General features: G+C 42.7%; 1 protein-coding gene across 1 annotated transcript in view; it reads left to right on the top strand.

Annotated features, from left to right (window-relative positions):
* Positions 1-26,733, top strand: part of pak5 (p21 protein (Cdc42/Rac)-activated kinase 5) — a 101,421-nt gene that overhangs the window by 40,045 nt on the left and 34,643 nt on the right. Inside the window, exon 2 of the mRNA XM_080024576.1 lies at positions 8,928-9,151. Within this exon, the coding sequence (XP_079880702.1) occupies positions 8,948-9,151 (204 nt within the window). The 5' untranslated portion in view covers positions 8,928-8,947. The remainder of the gene's footprint in view (positions 1-8,927; positions 9,152-26,733) is intronic.

Below are 26,733 nucleotides of genomic sequence, written 5' to 3'. Positions count from 1 at the left end.
TTTAAAGGAAAACTTTTAAAGGAAAGAATTTCCAACCTACGCCTTATTTTTGCGATTATTGGGATTCATAATCTTTTAAATTGATATTGAGTATTGGGAGAATAGCTTCAGCCGGCTTTTTTGCAATGGGGCAACTGGGAAAATGGGTAACCGGGCAACCTTGGTTGCGATTGCCTCAGTCGGATGCAAATCACTTGGTTTGATTCCCAATGGTTAAAAAAATACTATAGTTTACCTTTAAAGCGCTACTCAAGAAAAATCAGTGTTTTGCAATTTGTAGCTATGTGTGTTGCTGTATGTTCATCTCCATCTGCTGTCCTACATGTGCTTAGTGGTGTGTGTGTGTGATTGTGAAAACACAAGTGTATACTATATGTGTGTGTGTGTGTAAGTGTGTGTGTGTGTGTGTGTGTGTGTGTGTGTGTGTGTGTGTGTGTGTGTGTGTGTGTGTGTGTGTTGCTCGTTCTCTTAGCAGTTGGGCTTGGCCTGCTGGACTTAAGCCCTGCTAGCTTTAATCATCTCACTCTCAAGACACACCATCTAGGTCAGAGGTTTCCATCACTGCTATGTCTGCTGACAGACCAAACACGTACACACACACGCACGCACGCACACACACACACACACACACACACACACACACACACACACACACACACACACACACACACACACACACACCGCTTGCACTTGCGTAGATGCACACACACATACATAAACGCACCAGTCTAAAAATACATACAGTATACGCTCCAGGGTGTTCACCATCAGCTGAAGGTGGGGGTTAAGTCCTGCCATTAGACCCGATCTGAGCATTGTTCTACAATGGCTGCTTAAAGGTAGTTTTCAATTGGATACGATATCAATATCATGTTACATATTTGTCCGCATTCATTTATTTGCAGCAACGTGGAATTAAACCCTAAGGATTAGGGTCCATTCAGGGATTTGAGGTGTAATAGAAAGTAATCATCGGGGGACGGTGGTGAGATGAGCTCTGTGTGTTCATCTCACTTGAGGGAAAGCAGACATCAACAGTGCGGCGGATTTGTACACTCGAGCGTTCCTCCTGCAGCCGGAAGCTTCACCCACAGTGTTGTCTTATTCTATTTTATTTTGGGAAAGTCGTTTCTAATCAGCGAAGTGGATGCAACCGCTGCTGTTGCATGGTGCGTGAGGACACTGTGTAAAAGGCTGCCAGAAATAGCAGCGAGGGCCGGACACCTTGGGCAAATTTTCGTGGTGGTGGTTTAGCTGGCGAGTGGCCAATGGGAGAGGGTTGCTGGAATGTCTGTTCCGTGTAAGAGACCGTCGGCTTGGCAGAACCTATAGAAGAGAGGAGGAAACTGGGCAAAGGATTGGATGGATTTACATGTCTGATGATTATTTTTTTAGGGAGAGGGAGGAGGAACTTGTGGAAAGGGCGTTTGTTATGTAAGCAGGACAAAAAATAGCTAAAAATGAAAAGAAATGGAAACAAAATTTCTGTGTTGTTTTTTACACATGGTACCGTTCTCTATCTATCTATCTGTCTGTCTGTCTGTCTGTCTGTCTGTCTGTCTGTCTGTCTGTCTGTCTATCTATCTATCTATCTATCTGTCTGTCTGTCTGTCTGTCTGTCTGTCTGTCTGTCTGTCTGTCTGTCTTTGCTTACCTTCAAATAGATTTATTTCTTAAAAGACTAGGGAATCCCAAGTATATTTGGTACTTTATGACATTTAGATATAATTATATGTAATATATTATGGATCTGATATAGAAATATATAATATCATATTTTAATAACCCTGGATGCATTGGAGTATTGTCTATTATCAGTTATAATGTGTTTCACTGTGTTTTTTGTTTCGTTCAATAATAGAACAGCATATTTCTTTATTGTCATTGTATAAGTAGGGTACAACAAAATTAGTCTGACCCATCCTATACCTAGGAGCAGTGGGCAGCCAACTCCATCTCCAGCTCTTTTACCAGTGCTTTCGTCGGGGGCACTAACAGGAGTATTAACCCCTAACATACATTTATTTTGATGGTGGCAGGAAACAGGAGCACCCGGAGGAAACCCACACAAACAAAGGGAGAACGTGCAAACTCCACACAGAAAGGACCCGCAAGGGCTGGCAATCCAACCATGGACCTTCTTGCTGTGAGGCAACAGTGCTAACCACTGAGCCACCATGCCGCCGGAAAATTAACTAACCGGGATCCCCTAAGTAAGGGCTAGTGAAGAGGGAAGAGCCTAGCTCCGTCGGTACTTACGCCACTGGTGTGTAATAACAACCATCTGGCTTCTTCCGCCATCTAGAATGTTACAGTATTATAATCAGTTGAAGCTCTGAATGGCACTTTGAGATGCAGCGCAGGGTTCATGCTGAACAGGGATTTAGAGAAAGCTTTGGATTTATTTTGTTTCCTTAGTTTCTTACTTGTATGGAAATCAAAAACAAAAACCTAACACAGAGAATTGGAGGGGAGTACTGTGGCGTACGTCCCCCATGCCGGTTTTCCTGTGTTTTTATTTGAAATGTATTTATTGTCCTCACCTTGTACTCGCATCCTCAATTTTCTATATTACTGCATATGGGTACTTTTTCATCAATTAACAAGCAGTCAGATAAATCGAAACTCCCTCTTTATTTCGAAACTGCTTTCAAATATCATTCCACATCACATAGCAGCTGTTGTCCTTGTTCATAAAAACACAAATCTAAATGTAAGTATGTCTTCACATTCAATTGAATTGTAAACCAAAATAATTGGTGTAGGCCTAGCCCACCTATATTTTCAGCTCACACGTTACATTGTTAAATAAACCAACAAATAAATAAAAACATAGCAGCTCTATGACATGACAGCAGGCAACAGGACTGTAACAGTAAATACTAAATAGAAACTGTTAAGTAGTTTGTATAGTGTAGTGTGTATAGTGTAGATAGCATATATTTATGTGGTACTTTGTCATTAAAGAAAATTGTATCAAGGTTTTAACATAAATGTCTTATCATTAAATGAAATTGTAAACCAAAATAAATGGTATAGGCCGAGCATACCCATATTTGTATGAAAATATAAAATCCCAGTATCAATGTAAATGTACCTTTTGCCCTTTTCAGTAGAAGTAAAATTTAACAAGTAGAAAATTGCTCACTGCTCAGCATTGGGGAATCTGTAGGTTGTAGGTAGGTTGTGTAAGAACACTCGGTGATCCACATGTTCTGGTTTGAGAGTGCTTCTTTTTGCAGTGACCACATCTCCTGCAGTTGAGAAAACTCTCTTTTGCAGACACGCTTGTACCTGGGTCACACAAGTATCTCTTCGACAGCCTGAAGAGGAAATGTGACCTCATGTACATGCCACCGGTTCAAAAGATCCTCAGTGAGAGGCAGAGATGGGGCTTTACACAATCTCTCCATTTCCTCCTCAGCCCTGGCCCTGGTGGTCTTCGGTTGTACGGTACCTTCAGTGAAAGCATGTCCCAGCAAACTCACGAGCAGCAATGAGGCCTTTCTCTTGGGAGCAGTGGGGCATGTAGGCCTCTCTCCATGGGCAGCGTTTCTTCTTCTCGAGTTCCTCTTCCCCCAGGCGCTTTGTCCGCTTCTGTCCTCTCATTCTGTGGTTGAACAAAAGAATTAATAGAATTAAGCCAGCAGTTAGCACTCTCTCAGTCAATGCAGCAGCTCACATCTATTTGAATAACTGTTTTTTTCAGTCTTGTAAGACTTTTCACTCATTGAAGCTACTTAATTTTGTAATGCCAATTTTAAGTTTGTTTTAATTTATACAGTTTTACAGAAAACATTGTGAAATTACCTCCAAGGATGCTGCCTCTGTAGTAACTCCTCTGTAGATCTCCTCCTCTGTGAGGAAGGGCACTCCCTTACAACGGGGATCCAGGGCTGTATGAAGGATGTTCTTTTCTGCCTCACTGTTGTTCCTGTTAAGGAGATCTGCTTCGATGGCATGCTTGAGCTCTTGGATCATTGGTGAGTCTCCAATTGTGTCCGTCATGTTCTGGAGGAGTTGTGCCTTTAATGGAGCAATGAGACAAACCGTTGGATTGCTCTCCTCTGACATTAATGTAGTGGCATCCTTCATTGGTTTTAATGTCCTCTCAACATCCTCTGCATTTGACAAATCTGTTTTTGTTGAGAGTGCAGAGGTCGGACTCTCCTCTGCTCAGACAGGCAGCGAGGTGGCACAAATGGCAGGTTGTTGTTAGAAAAACCTCTCCACCATTTCATATGCACTGTTCCACCTGGTGGCAACGTCAGTTTTCAGTTTATAACTTGGCAGGCCAAGAAGTTTCTGTTTTACTTGCAGATGGTGGTTCGCGGTAGCGGAAGAATGTTGATATCCATAGGATTCTGCCCAGAAGCCCGCAGGCCGTGGGTAGTTTCAGTACCCGTCGTGATTCAGCGTATGAGTGAAGCATTTTATATGAGCGAATTGTCCGACTTGCGCTGCAACTACCATGTTACATGTGTTGTCCATTACCAACATTACATCTTTATCGTTAGCTGCCATTCTTCCACGACATTAAACAGTAGCTCGGCCAGATGAGAACCTGTGTGGCTGTGATAATCGGCACTCGTTTGCAGCCCATGCGATAAAAGCTGCCAGTCCTCGAGTAGCTTTAATCAGCTTTAATCAGCTTTAATCAATCAATCAGGTATCCATTACCCGGGCTTTGGTTTTGCTGTAGATCGCAGGTATAGTCATTTCTGAAAAGTGACTTTGTGATGGGAGCTGATTCCGTGGCTCCAGGGTGTTCAGCAGGTGGGGCTCTCTACAACCTGTGTTCTCTACAACCGAATAAGGCCGAAGATCCTTAGCTATGAAAGCTGCCACAGATTGGGTGATTCTCTTCCCTCTCTCGGAGTTGGATGGCAAAGGTGTCAGCCCCTCCCCAATTCTCGGCTGATTAGCTGGGCTTGCTGTATTCTTTACGGTTGCAGACGTTAGCTCAGGGTGAAAATGGCTAATGTGGTTCCTCAAATTTGTCGTATTACCAAAGTATTACATTTTTGTGAGGCAGATTTTACACACAGCGTGCGTCTTTTCCAGTTCGTGCTTCCTAGGAAATTAATAAACTCCGAAATGCTCCCAGATGTCTGCTTTCAAAATACTGGGTGCGTTTTTTTATCGCTTGCTGCTGATCTCTGCCTCTCACCGCCATATCTATCGACATATAAAATGAATGCCCACAATCCCACAATTCAAAAGCAAAGCAAAAGAGCGACGTTACTACGTGAGCGCCGTAACTTTACCACTTTATGGTCCAGCCGAACCCGGGCTGTAGGCTGTTATTTTAATCACAAGAAAATCTGTTAATTAGAAATTTATGGTAGGGTTGTTGTTTTCTTTTCATTATATTTCCAAACTCCTGATTATGTTCTGTCACTGCAGAATCAATGCAGAATCATCCACGTCTGCATGCTGATGCATCTTAGAAACAAGAAATTTCCACACTACTAGCACATAGAATGTAGGCTATGGCGTGCAGTCCCCTGTGCGTTTCCTCAAACAAAACCAAAAAAAAGTCAGAACAAACTTTTAAGTGAGGACGTGTCATTTTTTTTTTTTTTAAACCTGTGCTTCTGTCGCATGCTGGGCATACAACACAGAGTATTTGTATGCAGAGGCCTTGAGGCCTTGTAGATCTAATATGAGTGAAGATTCAGCAACTGGATTTCTTATTTCTCAACTCAAATTTGTTCAGAACCAGATTTTGATGGTGAAATTAGGTGAAATCAGTAAACCTTACACTGGAACAGTGAGCGTCCTGGAACAGGATGGTTTAGAGGCATCAAAATCATGTTTTGGGGTCCTCAGAGTCCTACATTAACTTGTCGAAAAGGAGCATAATAGGTCCCCTTTAATTTATCATTATATATTGCATTGTGAACCTTAATTCTGTGTAGCTATGTATACAGATTTTATTTAAAGGCCTGAATAGCTCAGATAATCGTGTTGTGGTCACAGGCTTTGATGCCAAAGAGGATTGTTTACCAGTCAAGGTGAATTGGCTTTAGCACTACTATAAAGACAGTGCTTCAGTTCTATCCATCCATCTATTTATCTATCTATCTATCTATCTATCTATCTATCTATCCATCTATCTATCTATCTATCTATCTATCTATCTATCTATCTATCTATCTATCTATCTATCTATCTATGTCTGTCTGTCTGTCTGTCTGTCTGTCTGTCTGTCTGTCTGTCTGTCTATCTATCTATCTATCTATCTATCTATCTATCTATCTATCTATCTATCTATCTATCTATCTATCTATCTATCTATCTATCTATCTATCTATCTATCTATGTCTGTCTGTCTGTCTGTCTGTCTGTCTGTCTGTCTGTCTATCTATCTATCTATCTATCTATCTATCTATCTATCTATCTCTCTATCTATCTATCTATCTATCTTTCATGTGTCTATGTCTCTGAGTGGTTTGCTCTGGAACGGAGAGTATTTGTGACACAGCAACAACGGGGAGAGAGAAAGGAAGAAAGGCAGAGAAAGGTCAGAAGCAAACGCAGAGAATCATGAGGGGAGGAGGGTTGGGAGGAGAGGAAGAAGGATCACTCTGTCTCTCCCCCGGGACAATGTCTCCCAGAGAAAGTACAAATAATAGGGTGCTTTCACCACGAAATCAACACCCTCATCATGCCTCCGTGTTGTTTTTTTTTTATGCACGGGGACAATCTCAACAGTCACCAGATTGACAATTTTCCTGGAGACTTTGGTCGCTATTGTCTAGGCGCCGCTCTGCCAGGCGTCCTTCAGCGTAGCCATTCTGCAGCAAGACTTCCACACAATAGCCCTTTGACGTGGGTCAGCAGCACATATAACAAAATGATGATTTGTCTTGCAAAAAGCAAAACATATCGTAGTAAGGATGTCACCGCCTCGGCCGCTGTGACCTCACAAACTATCCTCATACACAACAGAGAGGAAACACATATCGGTCATATCTTGCACAAACCAAATAATAAAATATGGTGTCATTTTGATTAATGGACTGACATTGGCACCGAGTAAACTTTCCCATATTTTAAACCTTTTTTAGGATCACTTTTAGTGGTGATAGTGGAGGTTGGATGGTAGACACTGAGGAGGACTGTACGGAAGCACTGGCACTGAGCAAGCATTTAGTGCAGTCCACCGATATAATAATGTATTGTTATATATGACTAGATATTGTCTGGGATTTTGGTTATCGCAATATTGTGATATAGTTGAAAGCCTGCATTAAAGTTTCTAAATATCTTATGAAAGCACTAGTAGTAATCCGCAAAATATTGTGAAATTATCAGTATTAAGGTATACTATCACCTAAATGTTTTTTTCTGTAGAGTACATTCTTTACCATACATTATTTCACATTATGGATCTGCAAGGCTCAGCATTGGATTCAAGCGTTGATTATGAAAGGAAACATTATAATGCTTTTTCTGACAGGTGTATTTATGCATCTCCATGCAGTAGGATGAATTCCCCTAGCACGATGATTACTATGGCTGAATGACGTAGCAGCATTAAAATGCATCATCACTTCCATGGAGACGTTTAAGGTCCTCCATTGAGATCAAGGATTTTAAAGGATTCTCGATGGAAACTGACAGCTTCAGAAAAAGCAGCAGAAGCCTTCGATCATTTAAAGCCACGCTGAACTCCACTTCTGTCAAAACTTGAAAGCACCCTCGTGTGTAGTAGTTTTTCCTTGAATCGTTTAATGTGACAGACCCTCACATAGCAGCGGGCACAAGCACACACACACACACACACACACACACACACACACACACACACACACACACACACACACACACACAGTCTAAAAATAGATGGAGTATAAGCTTCAGGGTTTTCAGGTGAAGGTGGGGGTTAAGTTCTGCTACAAGAACCAGGCTGAGCATTATTTCTACTATTGAAACTTAAAAGTAGTTTTCATTAGGATAAGATATCATGTATGCATTCATTTATTCTGTGTAATGTGGAATTAGACCCAATGGATTAGCGTTCATTCAGGGATCATCAAGCTGTAGCCATGAACTTTCCATCATTTAAAGCCAAACTGAACTCCAAAAACATTAAAGTTCCTCATGTGAAATGTTTTTCCTTCTTTTTCCTTATGCTCACATAGCAGCAAAATACTCACATGCTGGACGTGTTCCAGGTCAATAGATTTGACGGGATGTAGTGGGTGATAGACAATCAGAACACACCAAAATACTTGTTTGGCGTGAACTCACATGCTCTCGCGGCACAACGGTGCTGATGTAACGTGTTAGGGTTGATGTAGCGTTTGTGTTGTAAAAGTTTTGTCTAATATTCACATATTCGGTTCTGAATCATGCAGTGCAGATTTTTGAAGCAAGTAAGAAGAAATTTACGTTGATTTTGTTTTTCTGCAGTGATAGCGGCAATTATATCAGCATTTTGCAGTAGTTGGGGCCTTTAGTACCGATTGACACTTTGGGTACAAATGGCCTTATTGGTCAAATATTAACCATGTAAGTGCCAGATATCTAGCCTTGGTGCATCATAAACTCTGTTATCTATTGCTTTGTATTAGGGACCTAGCGTTAGCATACACCAAATGCCCCCTCAATGGCTTCAGCGTAGACACATCTCAAGGTTTAATGTATTTTTTCAAAAATATGAACAGTAGTCACAATAACTTTAATATAATTTTGATTAATGTTATTTACATTAAAAGTGACAAGATCACTTTGGCATATAAAGGCATGACTGATTTCTGTATAGCTGCCATTGCTATACAAAAACTGTAAACAATGTCTGCAGTTGTCTTGTGTAATGTTTAATCTTTCCCCTTCTGTACATGTACCATTAATGTTTAAAATATCATGTCACGTTTAGCACAACATGAACAATGTGCCCTTCTTTGCGCGTTTGCCAGGTCTGTCCGGGTTTTCCAGCATGTTTGGGAAGAAGAAGAAGCGGCTGGAGATCTCGGCTCCATCAAACTTTGAGCACCGGGTCCACACAGGCTTCGACCCGCGGGAGCAGAAGTTCACGGGGCTGCCGCAGCAATGGCAGAGCCTCCTGGCGGACACTGCCAACCGGCCGAAGCCCATGGTTGACCCCTCCTACATCACCCCCATCCAGCTTGCGCCTATGAAGGTACAGTGTGGAGGAGGGATGCATGTCTTCCAAAAGAATATTTAGCGAAAATAGCCTTTTAAATAAATAAATGAATAATCAAATAGTCATTCCATTTGAATAATTCCGGTGGCGGTGTAGTCGCGGTGCATTTGTGTTTTACTCACATTGTGAAGGCATTTAAACAAAATGCAATGATTCGATTGTCTAATATGAAGTGAAGAAACCAATTTTTTGCAGAGCCTATTTCCGCAACAAACTGAAGCATGCACGCTGACTTTATAGACATTATTTCCTCAGAAGGAAAACAATAAAGAGTGTCTTGCTGCCGGATAGGTAAAAGGCCAACTGTAGTTTGTGCCACAGAAGGAGTAAGGGGAACATACAAATGGCATCATTTACATAATCATTTTTACGCCTTAATGTGTGATGTTTGTCAAGACAAACAGTACAAGCTTATTTTGGCTTAGTATACGCATTCTGATAGCGTTGTGGTTTTAGGTATTTTTAACAGTTAGTGCTACTCTATCACTAAAACCAGAAGGTATTCGGGTGCCCATGCGGCTTTTCTCTACAGCTTTCTCTGGTGGCCAAGTGTAAACATGACATGTTTCCTTGTGGCACTCATGGATCAACGATTGTTTTCACGAGTTAAATTCAATCAACTTAATAGAACACTGAAGGATAGTGAGATTGTTGATCCATCGTGAGCATCCCTACTGTGGGCGACATTGGTGCACTTACCCGTCTGAGCTGGACACAACACTGTTATGGTTTTCTGTACCTGTGTGTCTTTGACCCTGTCTCCAAACTCAAATGCCCTTCATCGTTTTTGACGTAGCTTGGAGATGTGGATGTGGCTATACTGAACAATTTAGGCTCTTTAAACATGCATTTATGCATTATTGCATTTTGCATGGAAAACACCATTCTTCAGAAAGAAAGTTGACAAAATTGTGAAGTTTGGAAGCCATTACATGATCCCATTGTGTAGTTCCCTCACATAAGATACTTCTGTGATACTAAATTACTGTTTTAAAAATGTTTTAGAAATGTTTTCGGTACCAATAGCTCCACCCACGTCTCCACTGTGTCGCGTGAAAATTGTTTCTCACTGTTTCGTGTTATTTGTCTGTTTGACTCACTTCCCTAATCACTGTCCACTAGTCTCTCTCTATAGACGAGTCTCTTCATCTTGGAACGTTTTCTCCTCTCCACAGTCATTTATCCGCTGCCCTCATCTGTTCATTCTCTCTGCCCTCCACCTTGGCTCTCAGCTCTGTATGACACCATCTCGTTTGATCCATCCACCCACCCCCTCTCTTTCCGCTCCCTTCCTCTCTGTGTACGACTGCTCTGCTCTCCACTTACCCACTTTGTCACTATCCATTTACACGTTTTAACTCGCTTGTGTCTATCCTGTGGGAAAATGGGTAATTTTCCACTACTCTATGCAGTCACACAAATGGCCCCGTACTGCAGTTTACATTACAGAACATAATATATTGAATGAAATTGTAACAAACAGTTGTTTCAAATTTTGGCGAAGAAACAAATCGACAGGCTGGGTAGTGAAACTGAATACGCTTGTTGCGTTCAAGACAGAAAATCTGTGCCAGTCGATGCCAAATTTCAATACCTAACTAGGTGACCTCTCCGCTGTCAGTGAGCCCAAAACAAAACTGAAGTTATGTACGGTAAGTAAATGTGTCATGTAATTTCATTTTTGTGAAGAATTGCATTTTTTTGAGCTCATGTTATAAGCTTCGTATAATATGACGTTTACATCGTTTCTGATATGAAAAAAGATACAAAGATAGCGACACTGAACAACTGGTATCTAAGTCAAGGTATCAGTATCTTTTTTGAAACAGTACCCAGCCGTGTTTTTTTTCCAATGCATGTTCGCCTGAATTACCCATCTTCCCTTCCCTCTTGATTGTGTGCGTTCCCCCTTGTCTCTGAACCTTCTGAGTGTCTCCTCTGATGTGTTGTTGTTCCTAGTGATATACCCTGACGTTATGAGTGAGGACCACAGCTTATGTAAGACACCCACACATTAAAAACAAAATAGAAAATCATTGTATATTAATTGCATCTCAGTTTTGCACCTGTCCCTGGGATGCAGCGCTCAGGGGGGGGGTTGACTTGTTTAAGCTTTACCAGGCTTTACATGTTGGCGAACACTGGTTTCTACCATATTTTAACCGCTTTCCAACTTAGGACGGGACTTCTCTTCTCCTGTCTCTGCTACTTGTCATTGGCCGAACCCCCTGCCCTCACTCCCCCCAGTGGGCCAATCGCCTTGTGCCCGCCCGTGTCGGCCATGATGTATCCAAATGATACGGACGTCATAAACACGGTAGCTTCAATATTTGATCATAGATCATTTTTTATCGGATTTGAACAGTGCAGCACTGAATCCCATCCGCAAGCTCTGTGCAGCTTGAGAACATTGAAAGCAAAAAGTTCAGTGCATCAGTTCAATGCAAGATGCTTTAATTGTACTAGGCTACTAGGATTTTAGGATCCGACGAGGAACGAGACAATGAGATATCCCTTGAGACGTTCTCTAAAACTCTAGAACAGCAATATACCACTGGAGATATCTCTGAAGAGGGGGGAACAAGAAAATAATTCTCTTGCTCTCTTCACAGATATCTCCCAAGAAAGTCCGGTCTTCCGAAACGCCGTTGCTAAAAGTATGACTTCTACTTCCCTTGTTTTTTTTTCCTCCTTCCTCTTCTTCTTCTTCTTCTTCTTCTTCTTCTTCTTCTTCTTCTTCTTCTTCTCATGTTTTTACTTTAACTTTTTTCTTTTTCGGTCGCTCTCATACAATCACGACGAACAGACTTTCTTCCTTTCTCTGTTTCTGCCACTACGTCTCAGGTGGAGGTGTGGTGTCAGGATTAGTAGGGAGAGGAGAAACACAAACATCAAAAAAAAAAAAAAAACATGGCTGTGCCAAATCAATCTCATGATAGCTCTGTTTTTTTCATGTCATCCGCATGACCACCCCTGCCCCACCCAATGATGATATTACCTCAAGCGGAATGCCCCCCTCCCCCTCCTCCTCTTGCCACCCCCACCAAACCCCTTGTTATGAAGTTGTGTCATCGGCGTTGATGATGAAGAAGATGATGAAGATGAAGATGGCGGTGATGGGTGCAGGGAATGAGGCATGCATGTTGCCATCACCACTGACTCCGCTCCGCCGAGGGGTGGTGTTGGGGTGAGGGGCTAAGAGGGCTCGTTTGGAGGAAATGGGTCATGTGGGGTTTGCGTGTGACCAAACCCTTTCCTGCCGTCCGAGCCCAAAGCAGCCACACCGGCCACAGTTTTTAGGATAGGCCTCTTCTTCCCTTTCCTTTCCTCGTTGCCTCCTCTCCTCTTCTCTTATCTCCTCCTCTTGACTCGTTTCCTTGTCTCCTCCCTTCCCTCTCCTCTCTCCTCTCCTCCCCTCCGCCTCTTTCCCCTTATCGCTTCTCCTCTCCTCTCCTCTTCTCTATACCTCTACTCTTATCTCCTTATGTCCTATCTTATCTCCTATCCTCTTCTCTCCTCCCCTCTCCTGTCACCTCCCCGTTTCCTCCTCCCCTCTTCATCCTCTCCTTTCCTGTCATCTCCACGTCTTTGTTTTCTCTCCTTTTCTCTCTTCCCCTGCTCTCTCACCATTCTTCTCTTCCATTGTCATATGCTCTCTGCTCTCTAACTTAAAGTTAACCTACGTTCTGTTTCTGCTGTGTGTACGTATGTGTGTGTGTGACTTCCAAGGTGGGCTGGGTTATTAATAGTGTCTCCACCCATGGCCTGATATACTTCTTCCTCGGCTGGCTTGACACTTGATTGACGCTAGTTTTCCTCTGAATGGCAGACTCCTCCAGCTCCGTCTTAATTTTGTGTGTGCGTGCGTGTGTGTGTGTGTGTGTGTGTGTGTGTGTGTGTGTGTGTGTGTGTGTGTGTGTGTGTGTGTGTCTGTGTGTGTGTGTGTCTGTGTGTGTGCAAACCTCCACCACTTTCCCTATGTTACAGTAGTTTGGGTGTAAAGGTCAATATTTGATGGCTTGGACATGTACTTTGTGTGTATTGGATATGTTATCTGTTATTGAAAATATTATATACATTATAAGCAGTATGTGTCCATGAATACATGTGGCTGTAAGTTTGTGTGCATGTGTTGGTGTGTGCACAGCAGTTAGAGGGGTCGGCGTGGTTATTCTGCTAAAACAACCATCGCAGCGCCCTCTGGCTCAAGCTCTCATCGTTTATTCCCAAAGCTCGTAGCGCTGATGTCAGACTGCTCATCTCAGCTGAGCATTAGTATTGCTCAAAGCCCTGGCTTTCTCCCTCTCTCTCTTTCTCCCTCTCTCTCTCTCTCTCTCTCTCTCTCTCTCTCTCTCTCTCTCTCTCTCTCTCTTGCTCTCTCTCTCTCTCTCCCTCTGTCTCCCTTGTTCTTCCCCCTCTTCGGCCCCCAGCACACATGCAAATCCAGAAGTAGGCTACTGTCATGCCCTCAGAGTGTCTCCATGTTTAAAACATTGGGATCTTGAAGCTCCTTTAAGCCCGACCATCTCAGACAGTAGCTTTGTTCCCATGCAGCTGTGTATATTTCGAGGTGTGCGACTATGTTTGTGTACGTGCCCTTAATAACCGCTAACTGCAACTGCAAATTTGCAAGCGCTTGGCCCTGCAATAATTTGGATTATGCCTTTATCGTAGCGCTTGTAATACATGTTTTGCTACAGGCTTCACATCTAAAGTGTGTGTGTGTGTGTGTGTGTGTGTGTGTGTGTGTGTGTGTGTGTGTGTGTGTGTGTGAGAGAGAATATGTAGAGTGTCGTGGCATGGCTGTTATTAATCGCAGTCCCGGTGTAGCACTTTGACATCCTCAAAGTGCAGACTCCTACGGAGCCGAGGAAATAATTAACCGCAAGTGCAAGGCGATGTGCGGGTTCATCTTCAGCCTGACGTGTGAACCGGCTCTTGCACGCGTGTGTGTGTGCGTGTAAAGGAAATAGTGGGACTTTTTACACCTTACAGCCTCACAGGACGAGATGCCCTGTTCTGCAACTCACAGAAGTGTTGTAATTCCACCTCCACTGTACGGAGTCGATGAATTAAAAAGTGTAAGCCTGCCACTAGAGTCATAACTCAGAGTTTGAAGGATTTAGCTGCTGAGTTGTCAGCTTAACACTCCGCAGTCTGGCTGTACTTTGACTGTGGGAAGTCCTGGAAAAAGCTTCTCTGAGTGGCAGACTGAGTACAATAGCACTTTTCCAGTCAGTGTGACACACATTGATTGATTGAGCGTTACAGTAAATGTCAGTGGGTCAATGATAGTAGAGCAGGTTCTCAGCGAACGCCCCCCTCCCTGCCACGCAGGTACCGCTGGTGGAAACTCGATCCCTGTGACATAAGTAGGATAGTGGTTCAGGAGTGTGGTGCGTCTGTGTGGGCTGAGGTGTTCAGTCAGTCCAGGCCGGCTGCACGAGCAGCTGGGCCAGAGGGGTTGATGGCAGGGGGGCGAGGAGTGGTGGAGATCGGGTCCAAAGCGACCCTGGCGAGGGAAGGGCTGCGAGACCCAGGGGAGGGAAAGCCAAGTCAGAGCCGCGGCCCGGCGACGGGACCCGGCCGGGGGCGGGGGCTGGTGCCGGCACCCCGAATCTGGCGGCCCGAGTTAGAGCAAAATGAGCAGGGCCGGTCTGGGAAAAGAATGGTGCTGGAACCCCAGGATGAAGAGGTTCATGAACGTTTACAGGTACAGTACAGTCTTCAATGCTTAAATGGTTGTGAGAGGCTTTGTGGTGTCATGGTTAAGCAAATACGGTATATGCAAATCAACCATTCAAATTTAAAACAGATAAGATATTCCGCTCTGTGCTCGCATACTGTACATACAGTACATACGGTCAACTGCAGCAGTTTTGGGGATTCGGGCTTGATTTTTAAGATGCCAGTCTACATTTCTCTCTTTCTATTTTTATTCTGACACACTCTTCAGATCAAGGTGTTTCTCTGTGTTCAAGGCCTCAAATTTTCGTGGTCCTTTTAATTTCATTTGTTTACTCAGATTTCACGTAAGAGATTAGGTTTGGGCTGTCAAACCATCAAGTTATTTTTGTGGCTTCAGCTAGATCTGGTATCCGTATGCATGGAAGTGGAGTGACCAGAGCCGGGGCTCTTAAGCAGAACAGGGTTGACCACCTGCCTGTTCAGGGGCGGAAACTCTAAACCGTGTCTTAATTTAACAGGGAAGTGTAGCATTAAGGTTTCGACATGGTGCCGAGGGTTTCTAATTTAGGGAGGTATTTCACTGCGGTGGGTGCTAATGACGCTGGACGCTTTCCAAGGCCATGAACACACCAGAATTTGAGAGCGAAGCCAGTCGAGACGAGTGCCTCGGTGTGTGTAGAAAATACAAACTCAATCTCTTAATTCAATTAGTTAGTTGAGTTCAGCAACATTAATCTGTGGACTGTCTCTTTTTGTGAGTATTTTGGACAGTGTCTTTTTGTTTGGGCATTTATCTCACTTCAGCCAATTACCCAACCATCTGTCTAGTCTCTAGACTGTAGTCTTTAGTCTCATCTTGAATTAAGTTGTACCATTAATATTAATGGTACTGTCTGACATTCTAAACTGGGAGCTTCAAGCTGCCTTTTTGGTGTCTAACTGTGCTGTAGAGTTCCATTTCAAATACTTTTCTTTAGACATTTAGATTCATTCAGAAATGATAATAACGATTCCAATGCTAAAAATCAGCTGAAGTGCGTCTGAATTCATTATTAGAATGGGGAGAATAATTGAATGTGTCCAGTGTGTTGAATCACAATAAGACCAACAGGATGCAGCTTACACGGTTCATTGACTGGAGAAAAAATGAATCTTGAACATAAAATGTGATGCAACCATCATTCACAATATACTGTAATGTGTGAATACTTTTTTTTAAATAACATTGAGCTTTTCACTGGAAGCTTAGATAGCCATAAAGTGACACAACTCAAGAGCGGTGTAATTGAAATGATGTCATGCACGCATTGTGCACACTTCCTGTTCAAGTACAGAAGTGCATGCTCCCACAGAGAGCCACACACTCCCAGAGAGAGCGAGCATCTGTATTTCTTGGCAGGAGCCTAAAGTGGATGATTGCATTGATTTAGTTCTCTCACTCGTTCTGTTCCTCTCACATCCCTCTCTGCTCATCCGTTCCTTCACGGTGAGGTCTCACTCTGCCGTTTCCAGTCACACGCTGACACACTGCGATCTACGTACTACATTCTATGTAATATGTACTACAGACCACATGTGTGTACTATCTAGCGTATAATAGTATGTCAGTAAATTAAGATGAATTTATTTTTCTGACATAATCCTTTGTCATATAGACATACCGCAGGTCTGGCTCCGCCACTGCCATCGGTTTCTGTCTAGACGTGTCATCTACAATTGTCCTCGTGACTTGTCGCAATGCGTTATGGGATATTCATGCCAGTGCAGGGCAGCATAGTGAGCAGTGCTTGTATACTAGATATTTCAACGCCTGCAGTACGTCATCCTGGTACTTCGGAAAATCCGGGTTCAGAAAAGTAAAAAGTTCCATTCCGAGCTTTTGAGTCAACCATGGAATGAACCATAGAATCAGCTGGATCAGGGTGTGGCTGGAGCAAAAACATGGCAGGACTTTTACCTTCTAAACCTGGAATTTTCCACCTCTGTACTTTTTACATACTAACTCAGTCTACTATGTATTTTTGAAATACCAAACACACATTTGGCATACAAATGAATATGCTAGTAAACATGTCTCTGCAAACCAGACAACTAGGGCGTGTCAGCGAATCACAGATTTAATTTTGGGTTGAATGTGAAGTTCCTCCCCAAAGCCGGGCAGTTAGTCCTACTTGGCCGGGGGGCTCAGCGTTGGCAATGAAACAGGAGCAACTTCAGATGAAGTCTCAGCTCAGGGCATCCTTGAAAATCTTACCTTAATTAATGTAAAAATAACATTTTAAAAATATTAATATGTAAAATGTTATTAGTTATTTTTGGACAATTTGCCTTTGTTCTATCATGTAGTTGATCATCTCTAGCTAAAGTAATTCTTTTTAAAATCGTTGATCACAGTGATGGGACATCGCTTACATTTAGGATAAACCTGTTGGGAATAACAACAATTAGTCCTAAACCATTCTGAGTCTCTATCTGTCTAACAGAGGAGGCTTGTTGACGTTTCTATGGGATCATTACATTGACCTGCAGCGTCACCCTGTGGACAAACACGGAATTACAACAATATGATTCATTTTTCTACTCATCTCACCAGAGCTGCTCTATTAAAATAAATGCTCTGGTCAATAGAAGCTTGGCCATTTCAGCTATACATGAGCATATCATTTCTATTTTACAATGGTATGGATTAATAGCGGGGCACATATAATAACAATTATATGTATTGTAATTTTTTTTTTTTAATTATTATTTAAGAATTTTTTCATAAAATATAATTACAGTTAAGTTAAAATCTCAGTTAAATGATTCAGTAGATGCACAATGAAGAACATTTTCCATAAGGGAGACCAATAGAAAGCGATGTGTGTGGTGTGTGTGTGTGTGTGTGTGTGTGTGTGTGTGTGTGTGTGTGTGTGTGTGTGTGTGTGTGTGTGTGTGTGTGTGTGTGTGTGTGTGTGTGTGTGTGTATTCACTGCTGCACGGAGCGTCCTCATAACCATAGCAACTCACTCTCCCGCTCCTCTCCCTGACAGCGCAGGAGAAGACGAGACACTTTGCCGCCAGAAAAGCTGCTGCTGCGCTGACTCTGCACAACATGCGTGGGAATACATCTCAATAAGATAGAAATGTATGTACTTCAATTTACAAGCTTCAATTGGTCATGCACAAATCAGGAAGTTTGGTCACCCATCGAGCAATATGGACCGTGATGGGGTGGAAAGGTACATAACAGCTCATGAAATATGATGTTGAATATATCAAAAACCATAGCGGCACAAATAAAAAAAATTTACAGCACACATCAGCACAAATGCAGCACGGATGGCAATGATTTTATTAAATTCTAATCACATGGGTGCCAACTACTCAGAGGTTAGAGGTAGAGTTTGTGCGTGTACTTAACTATGCTGTTGTTAGATCCAATATCGGCGAGTCGGAATGATGGGGTCGCACTTTATGACTCTTTTTTGGGGGTCGCCAGACAAAAAGGTTTGAGAACCCCTGCACTACACTGTAAAAAAATGATATAAAAAAAATCTGTGCTTATGATTCACTCCAAAACATGGTTATAATTTGTAACTTCAGGTCTTGTATTAAGTTATAAATAATGTATTTAGTATGTTATCAGTCAGCAGTAGACGGTCTAGTAAATCCCAGTCAGATACGTATGTAGAGTCACAGAGAGATTTATTTGTATACGATAGAACATTTATTCCCATGGATCACATTGTTACTCTGATGTAGTTACTGGAACAGAGGAAAAATTCAGTCGGTGGAAATAAACTCAGAGAAGGAAAGGCTGGAGGGGGATGGGTGGAGAGGTCATTGGAATTTTGACCTTATGCTGGAGCCTTGTACAAGGAAAAAATCGATGCCCTAAGTGGTTCAAAATGGAAGCGCATTCCTCCTTTTCCTCATTTCATTCCCTTACGCTCAACTCCTATACGTCGATCTACTATATCAGTAGTTTTGCATCAGGACCGGAGTCTTTATTTTCGTTGACCTTGGACATGAGTTATCTGAAGTGTACTATAGAAAGAGGTGTTCATGGTCTTTATAAAGGGAAATAAAGAAGAAGAAAATGTGAATAAGGGCAGTAGACACCTCGTGGACGAGCTGTCACAACGATAACATGATCACACACATAATCACATAGTTATTCTTCGTCACATTGTTATCCTATACTGTGAAAGTGGCATACCATGTACAAAAAACGTCTGCTCTGGTAAGCGATCCAATGCAAAGGGTTTGAAGAGAAGGAGGTTCTAAGATCAGATGAATGATATTGACAGACTGAGAGATGGTGGCGGTGGAGGTGTGGTGGGGTGGGGGGCGTTCAGGTCGGGTGTCAGGACAGAGGTTAAGGAGTGCCGCTGAGTAATTAATCTATAGCGGCCTGCTGTCCGTCTGTCTGTCTCCGAGTTAAAGAGCGGAAAGGGAACTCTTTATTGATCTTTTCCTCTCCTTGTCCTCCTCGTCTCATCTCTCTCTCTCTCTCTCTCTCTTCGGGACAGAACGTCGTCTTGTCAGTGATGTGATCGAGCTGAATACACTTATGCCTAGTTCACACGGAAGGACTTTTGCGAGGATTTTGGAGCCCCAGACCAATTTTCACAATCTTAAGAAATGAATAAGGAGACCCAGACCCGGGAGTCCCAGGCCAGTCTGGGAACTTGAGAACATCAGTTTGGTTTGATATTATCTAAGTTACTAAAGCCCCTGGAGCCCAATCCGAATACCAGCAAAGCACAAATAGTGCATTTTTAGGAACATTTATTTCGCACAGTAAATATATTTAAAAAAATTATTTGTTTTCGGGAAGAAAATAAATAAACATTTGGCGAAATGGCGAGTCCGATCTGAACCGTGGCACGCGGCTGCAAAGACGAGAAACTGAAACACGTCCAGGTTCTATGTCGGAGACAGGTCTTTGTTTCATAAAAATGCCACTCAGACCTTGACATGTCTTAACATGTTAGGGTTGTTGTGTCCGGGGACGGGGGCTCTGTCCCCGCTCCGTCAACGTAGGGAACAGAGTTGGACCATGACGGGCGGGGAGATGGGGGGGGTGGAAACCGAAAAGCTGGTCTTTTGAGAGCCGATTCAGATTGCGTCCCTTGTCGAACAGATTGTCCAAATGATCGCATCTACACTGGACATACCGTACTAACCCTAACCCATTAAGTACTGTATCCGTAACAGCCATCTAATGTGGGAACCAACTCCATACTCAACTTCTCCATAAAGGAGGCCAATGTGTGAATGACCCGCTACTGCCTTTGCCGTATATTTTCTATCCAGCAATGTTATGGATTCCACGTGGGAAAGGGGCTCTAGTCTTAAGTCTCGACTCCCAGGATGTGCGATCCCTAGTAAACACTGTGCTTGCTACAGAAAAAAGTCTCTAAATGTCTGAAGATGTCTTTGGAAAGCCTTTTGATGTATCCCTGTCGTTACCTCAATCACAGTTGACTGTACACTTAAAGGACTTTAGCTTGCATTTTCAAGTCCCAGAAATATTGTCAAAATCTTAAGAAAATCATGAGGAGATCTTGATGGTCTAAAACTCTTTGTTGTGTCAATATCAGGTTGCTTTGATATCCTCTTCAGTCTTAAGTCTTGGCTCTCGTAGTTTGTGCTGGAATCCAAAGATGTGTGATCCTCGTCCTGCGAAATCCTATAGTGTGTGCACTACTAGGATTTAAGAAGTCTTTTGGTGTGTCCCTGCCGTTACAGAATCCCCATATTGAATGGCTGTTGGTCGATACCGTTTGTCATTCTACCGGTTTTCCGGTGCTAAATCTGACCATGGTGCTCAGAGGGAGCGGATAAAGCAGTGTGGACAGGGGTTGACTTTGGTGTGACTGGCGGTGTTTCATTATGTGGCCTTTAATCCATTCCTCTGGGAACGGTTCCTCCAGAAGGCTTTCCGCGCCCTGGAGGAAGTTGATGGGGCTTTAGCGCACACGCATACACACACATTCCTTTGCTGTTAGACATTATCCAGTACTCATCCATTCCCATCTAGTAGCCCCTACGAGTAGTAATGTATTCTTGTGGTCTCCCTATATTGTATGGAATCCCAGGATGCCCTACCTCTTTCCGGGGGACCGTGGTGTTCCCTCCTCTACAGCATGTTGAGATGATGTTTATTAGCCTCTGTAACTAACAGGGAGCAGAATGCCCTGAAGAAACAGGTCAGCTCACAGCGAATTAATCACGGAAACACTCCGAAATCCTTGTCTTGAATAAACCTGTTCGCGTCTACGAAAAGCCTGGTGTGTTGTTGGGCTAATAACGTGTCAAGGGCTTAGCGGCGCCATTTCATGAAATCCTGTAACAAGTATTAATATGGCAGGTGGCTCAACCAGTCCAAGTACTCTGAACTGTGGTAATATTTAACTGGATTATGAGGTCAGGATAAGTTTTTCTAATTACCAGCTGAGATCCTAGATTTGTCCTTAGGGCAGCCTCTTTCCAGAAGCCTAGCCGCACGATGTCCTTTTATTAATATTATTTACTCACACATTGTGTTCACCCAGTCACATTTTGCCTCTAATATGCGTTACCTAAGCACCAGCAGGGGGCAGTAGATCCTAAGCATACAAATGAATGCATATTTGTACAGAATGTGTGATGATTTCAATAGCCCAGGGTGATAAGAAAACCAAGCTATTTTTTTAATTGTTTGAATTAATTCATTATGTTTCTAATGTCTTTATTTCTCGTCATTGACTAGTCATTTTGAAGGTTTTCAACATTAGAAAGTCGCAAAGTATGGTGCAACTTATCATCTGAGACACTGAGCAATGAGGTTTCGTCGGATTGTCGATCAATTCCCTGGCTGTTGCTTGACTGTCGTGCTTCTATAATAACCACACGCCTTAGATGTCCCACACCAGAAATACTCTTTTAATACATGGATATATTCAACTGTTTCCTCCGCAAAAGAAAGAGATGTAATCATCGAAAAAGTTCAAATGTTATATAAAAAAAAAAAAAAAAAAGGTCTGTGCTACAGAATGCCGTTTTTATCTTATACATCATATATGGGGTCTTAGAAATAAATGATGGTGTAAGTCGCAGTTATTCATCTCCCGTATGGTGTTTTTACCACTCTTGTCCAGGAGAAGGCGCAAGAGGTCAAGCAGCATATCCACCGCAGTGGTAATGATCTTGTCCTTTCTCTGTGCACTTTATTTAGGCTACAGTAAGAGTACAATTATTGACATATTTCAAATCAAGAAAAATCCAATACATCCCTTTTCAGTATATACTCAAGTCTGTTAAAATTATATATAAAGACCCTTTAATGTGGTACACTACAATCTAACTGCAACATAATTACTGACAATGTGCAATTTACTATTGTCCCATCAACTAGAAATCAATCACTAGCATTCATTCTAAACTTGAAGATGTCCAAGATTCTTTTTTGATTTACTTTTGAGTTATGTAAGATCTGGCCTTAATCGACACTTATCTCCTGCATTTTGGTCTATATCAGTGGACGCTCAGAGGGAGAATGGTGAGTCGCCTCTTTGTCCCCGCTGATACTATCTCCCTCAGACGGCACAGAGTAAAGCTACTGTCCATAAATTGGTTGCTGATGCAGCAGGATATTGCGCTCCACTGGCAGCAGTGTGTACGTACTTGTGCTCTGTGTGTGTGTGTGTGTGCGTGTGTATATGTGTGTGTGTGTGTGTGTGTGTGTGTCTGTGTGTGTCTGTGTGTGAGTGTGGGTGTGTGAGTGTGGGTGTGTGTGTGTGTGCGTGCGTCCTCTGCAGTGCAAGTCATGACCACGAGTTCCGCGGACGACAGATACTGTCTGTAGCATTCAATGGAGGAGGGCGGGAGATGTACGCAACATAGAGAGAAAGAGAGAGAGAGAGAGAGAGAGAGAAATAGAGAGGAGTGCTTGAGGGGAAAAAAAGGGAGAGCTAGAGACTCAGGTTAGAAGCTTCGTTTCCTGCAAATGCAACGAAGAAGAGAGTGATGAAGAGAAAAAAGTAAAGGGGTGTTTGAAAGCTAGATCGTGGAAATAGAACAGGGACCCAGGTAGAATGACGGAGGAAGAGAGGGGGAGAGAGGGTAGAATGAAGGGGGTGGTAAAGAGAGAGCGTAAGAAAGAACGAGAGATACCTGCAAACAGAGAGAAGCACTTAGAGATAGTTGAAGATACTTGGGTTAGAATTAAGCAAATACAGAAAAAGGGAAGAATAAAGAGAAGAAGGAAAGGGGGGTGAGAAAGAGCGATTGTAGGCATAGAACAGGGACCCGGGTAGAATGAAGGAGAAAGAGAGAAAGAAAGAGCTAAATAGAGACGAGTGCTCGATAAAAAAGGAGAGATAGCTGGAGATACAAGGGTTAGAATTAGACAAATTGAAAAAAAGAAGGGAGTGATAAAAAGTTAAATAAAGGGCTGTTGGAAAGAGGGATTGTAGAAATAGAACAGGGACTCAGGTAGAATAAAGCGGAAAGAAAGGGAGTTTGAGTTTTAAAAATCCTCTTTATTTAACTAAATGAAATTGTACATTTAAATTAAATAAATAAATGCATTTTTAATAGCAGAATGGGAGGGAGAGATAGATAGTTAGAGAGGAGTGCTTGAGAAAAAGAGCGATAGCTTGAGATACTAGGGTTAGAATTAGGGGAAAAGAAGATAGTGTGTCTGATAGAGGATGGAGGGAGAGAGAGAATACACAGGGATGGCGAGAGAGGACACGGTCAAACACTTCCTGGTTTGCTGCAAGTGTTTCAGTCGCGCTGTAACTAATCCCAGCATCAGCTGCGGTCACATTCCTTCCTTGCTTTCCTTCTTCCCGGCTGCGTTCCAGCTCTCCATCCCCGTCCCAGGCGGAGGGAGAGTGCAGGGGCAGGAAGCTATGTGTTCGGACTGTGGTGAATAATTCAGCGTTTGGACGGTGGAGTGGGTGCAGCGCAGCAGCTGCGCAGTGTGTGTGTGTTTGTGTGTGTGTGTGTGTGTGTGTGTGTCCGTGACATGTCTCTAGTACATGTGCATACCTACTCCTTTACCTTAACTGGCCTGATAATAATAATAATGATACTAATAAATATAGCTGCAGGCAGATATACCAGTTTACCAGTTTAGTGCTTTGGCTGTGCCAGGGAATATTTTGTACATGTTAAAAACAAAATGAGATTGTGTTATCAAACTAGATTGCATTCCATGGATTTGTTTTGGGGAGTATAGACATTATCACTGTATACAACTATGAAGATCACAACTTCATTCAAAGAACAAAAAAAGAATATATATATATTGATTTGAATTGTACCTTTTGCTTATTAATAATAATAATAATAATAATAATAATAATAATCATCATCATCACAATCATAATCATAATCATAATCATAATAATAATAATAATAATAATAATAATAATAATAATAATAATAATAATAATAATAATAATAATAATAAATATGGCTGCAGGCAGCAATACACAAGGTCCAGTTTAGTCATGTTAGATATGTATTACAGTTTTCGCAGGTTCCGAGGTTCTGAGGTTCTGAGGTTCCCGAATCTGCACTCTCTGATTACTGTACGTGGGGGACGTTTGGAGCGGACCAAGGGACTCTCTCCTATCGCGGATTCTTTCTTTAATCGCTCTCCTCTTGCAGGGATGGGGGCCGCGCCGGGTTGGGAGGAGCGCGAGTTCGAGTTCAAATTTCAGTTTAGGAAGACCCGCTGCGTCAGCTGCCCGGTCGGAGAGCGCCGCGGCCGGGGAGAGAGCGGAGGAAGCACCGGGGCTCCTGCTGTACGTGCTCCTGCTGTTTGTGTGTTTGAAGTGACGTATTTACGGTGGGAGGTATATGAAGGTAATGGAACTTACCTAATTTTAGTGGTGACTTCTTTCCTTGGATAAAATTTTCGATGGGTTACGTTTCATTGAAGATCAAAAATTGTTGGCATCTTTCTGTGACTAATTACAGGTACTCCTCACTTAACGACCGAGGTCACTACCACCAGGTCGTTTGTGAATTGGTCGATAAGCAGGACCCGTGTTATTTGACAGTAAGGGGGCGCGGCCATTGCGAACGCGAGTGTAGTGAACACTGACAGACTGTGTGAACGAGACTGAGACTCACAACGGTGATGAGATGATATGTATACAGTGTCTATAGTATATATAGTGTTTATAGTATATATAGGGTGATGAGATGAGATGTATACAGTCTATATAGTATATATATTGTGTATAGTGTATATAGTATATCTTGTGGTGTATATAGTGTATATAGTATATCTAGTGTATTTTGTATATATAGTTGTTGGTCGTAAGTCTGAATGGTCCTTAAACAGGCAGGTCGTTTAGTTAGGAGTACCTGGAATTTACTGAAGGCGGCTCAACATCATTGTTTTGTTCATTGTGTAACGACTGGTGATAAGACAGGCAGGATGAATCAATAGCACAACTCAGAGACAGGACCGTTGATAAAAGAAAGTCCTGACTTGTACAGGATTGTTACACAAATAGACAGTCAGCGCAGCAAACAATCCGGCAGGGAGTAGACAAGGCTCTGCTCCCAGGTATAGGATGGGTCAAATGCAGTAGAACTAATTTCCCTTAGAGGCATTAATAAAAATATAATAAATAAATAAATACATAGGCAAATAAATAAAAATATCATCTGACCCATTTAATATTAATGATGAAGTTGGAAATGTATTTGATTTATTGATACAAGCTTTTTTTTATCCAATCTGGGCATGTAAAATGACTCTTTTCCATCCAAAAATGCAATCGCTTTATGTGACTTCAAGTGGTGGATATGGTTCTTGATATTGGAGTTTTAATTTGCACTTAAAATAAAAGAAAAAGTAATCAAAAAAATTATGAGAAATAGTTATACTTGAAGTTTGTTTTTTTTCCATTAATTCTTTTTGCCGTAGAGGAAGGAATCTACTCATATTTCATAATTATTATTCATAATTCGTGCCAGTCTAAAAATGGCCTTGATGTTGTTTTGTGGAGCTTGATTCAAATGATCCCCTTTTAAAAAGATGCAACGCGCTACCAAAGCCCTCGCGGACTGAGATACTGTAATCCCCTCCCTTCTCCTCTTCCTCTCCTCCCCATCCTCCTCTCCTCCTCCTCCTCCTCCTCCTCCTCTTCCTCTCCTCCTCTTCCTCTCCTCCCCTTCTTCCTCTCCTCCCCCTCTTCCTCTCCTCCCCATCCTCCTCTCCTCCTCCTCCTCCTCCTCCTCTTCCTCTCCTCCTCTTCCTCTCCTCCCCTTCTTCCTCTCCTCCTCCTCCTCCTCTTCATCTCCTCCCCTACCTCCTCTCCTCCCCCTCTTTCTCTCCTCCCCCTCTTCCTCTCCTCTGTCCCGGGACCCTGCGCCCAGCCAAGCGCAGCCTCCCAACCCGGGGTGCCTAGCGAGGAGTCACCGCAAGGGCAAGCTCATTAATTATCTCTCCCTTTCTTCCTCCCTCCATCCTCCCATCACACCTCCCTTCATTACCAGCAAGGTTAATCCCCCCTTATCTCCCAATGAGCCTCATTTTTCATCACCCCCCCCCCACCCCTCTCTCTCTCTCCCTCCCTCTCTTTCTCCCCCTTCCTCCGCCACTTCTCCTGTGATTCCCCCATTCATTTCCTTCCGCTGCTTCACCACCCGTTTATTTTTCCTTCCTCCACTTTTCTGGCCTGGATCTTGCATCGCTTAGTCCTTCTTTTCTTCCTTCGTCTTGTTCTTTTTATTCGAAACACTCCTTTTGTTTTATTCATTTGTTTCTTTTTTCATTTTGTCCCTCTCCAATGGTTGTTCCTTTGCTCTCTTCTCTTTTCTGTCCTCTTCTTCTCTACTCCCCTCCTCCCTTTTTGCTCTCTCCTCATAGGTTC

This window comes from Zeus faber (assembly GCF_960531495.2).
Source record: "Zeus faber genome assembly, chromosome: 2".
NCBI lineage: Eukaryota > Metazoa > Chordata > Actinopteri > Zeiformes > Zeidae > Zeus > Zeus faber.
The sequence above is the reverse complement of the archived record's forward strand: the minus strand, read 5'-3'. Positions and strand labels throughout refer to the sequence as shown.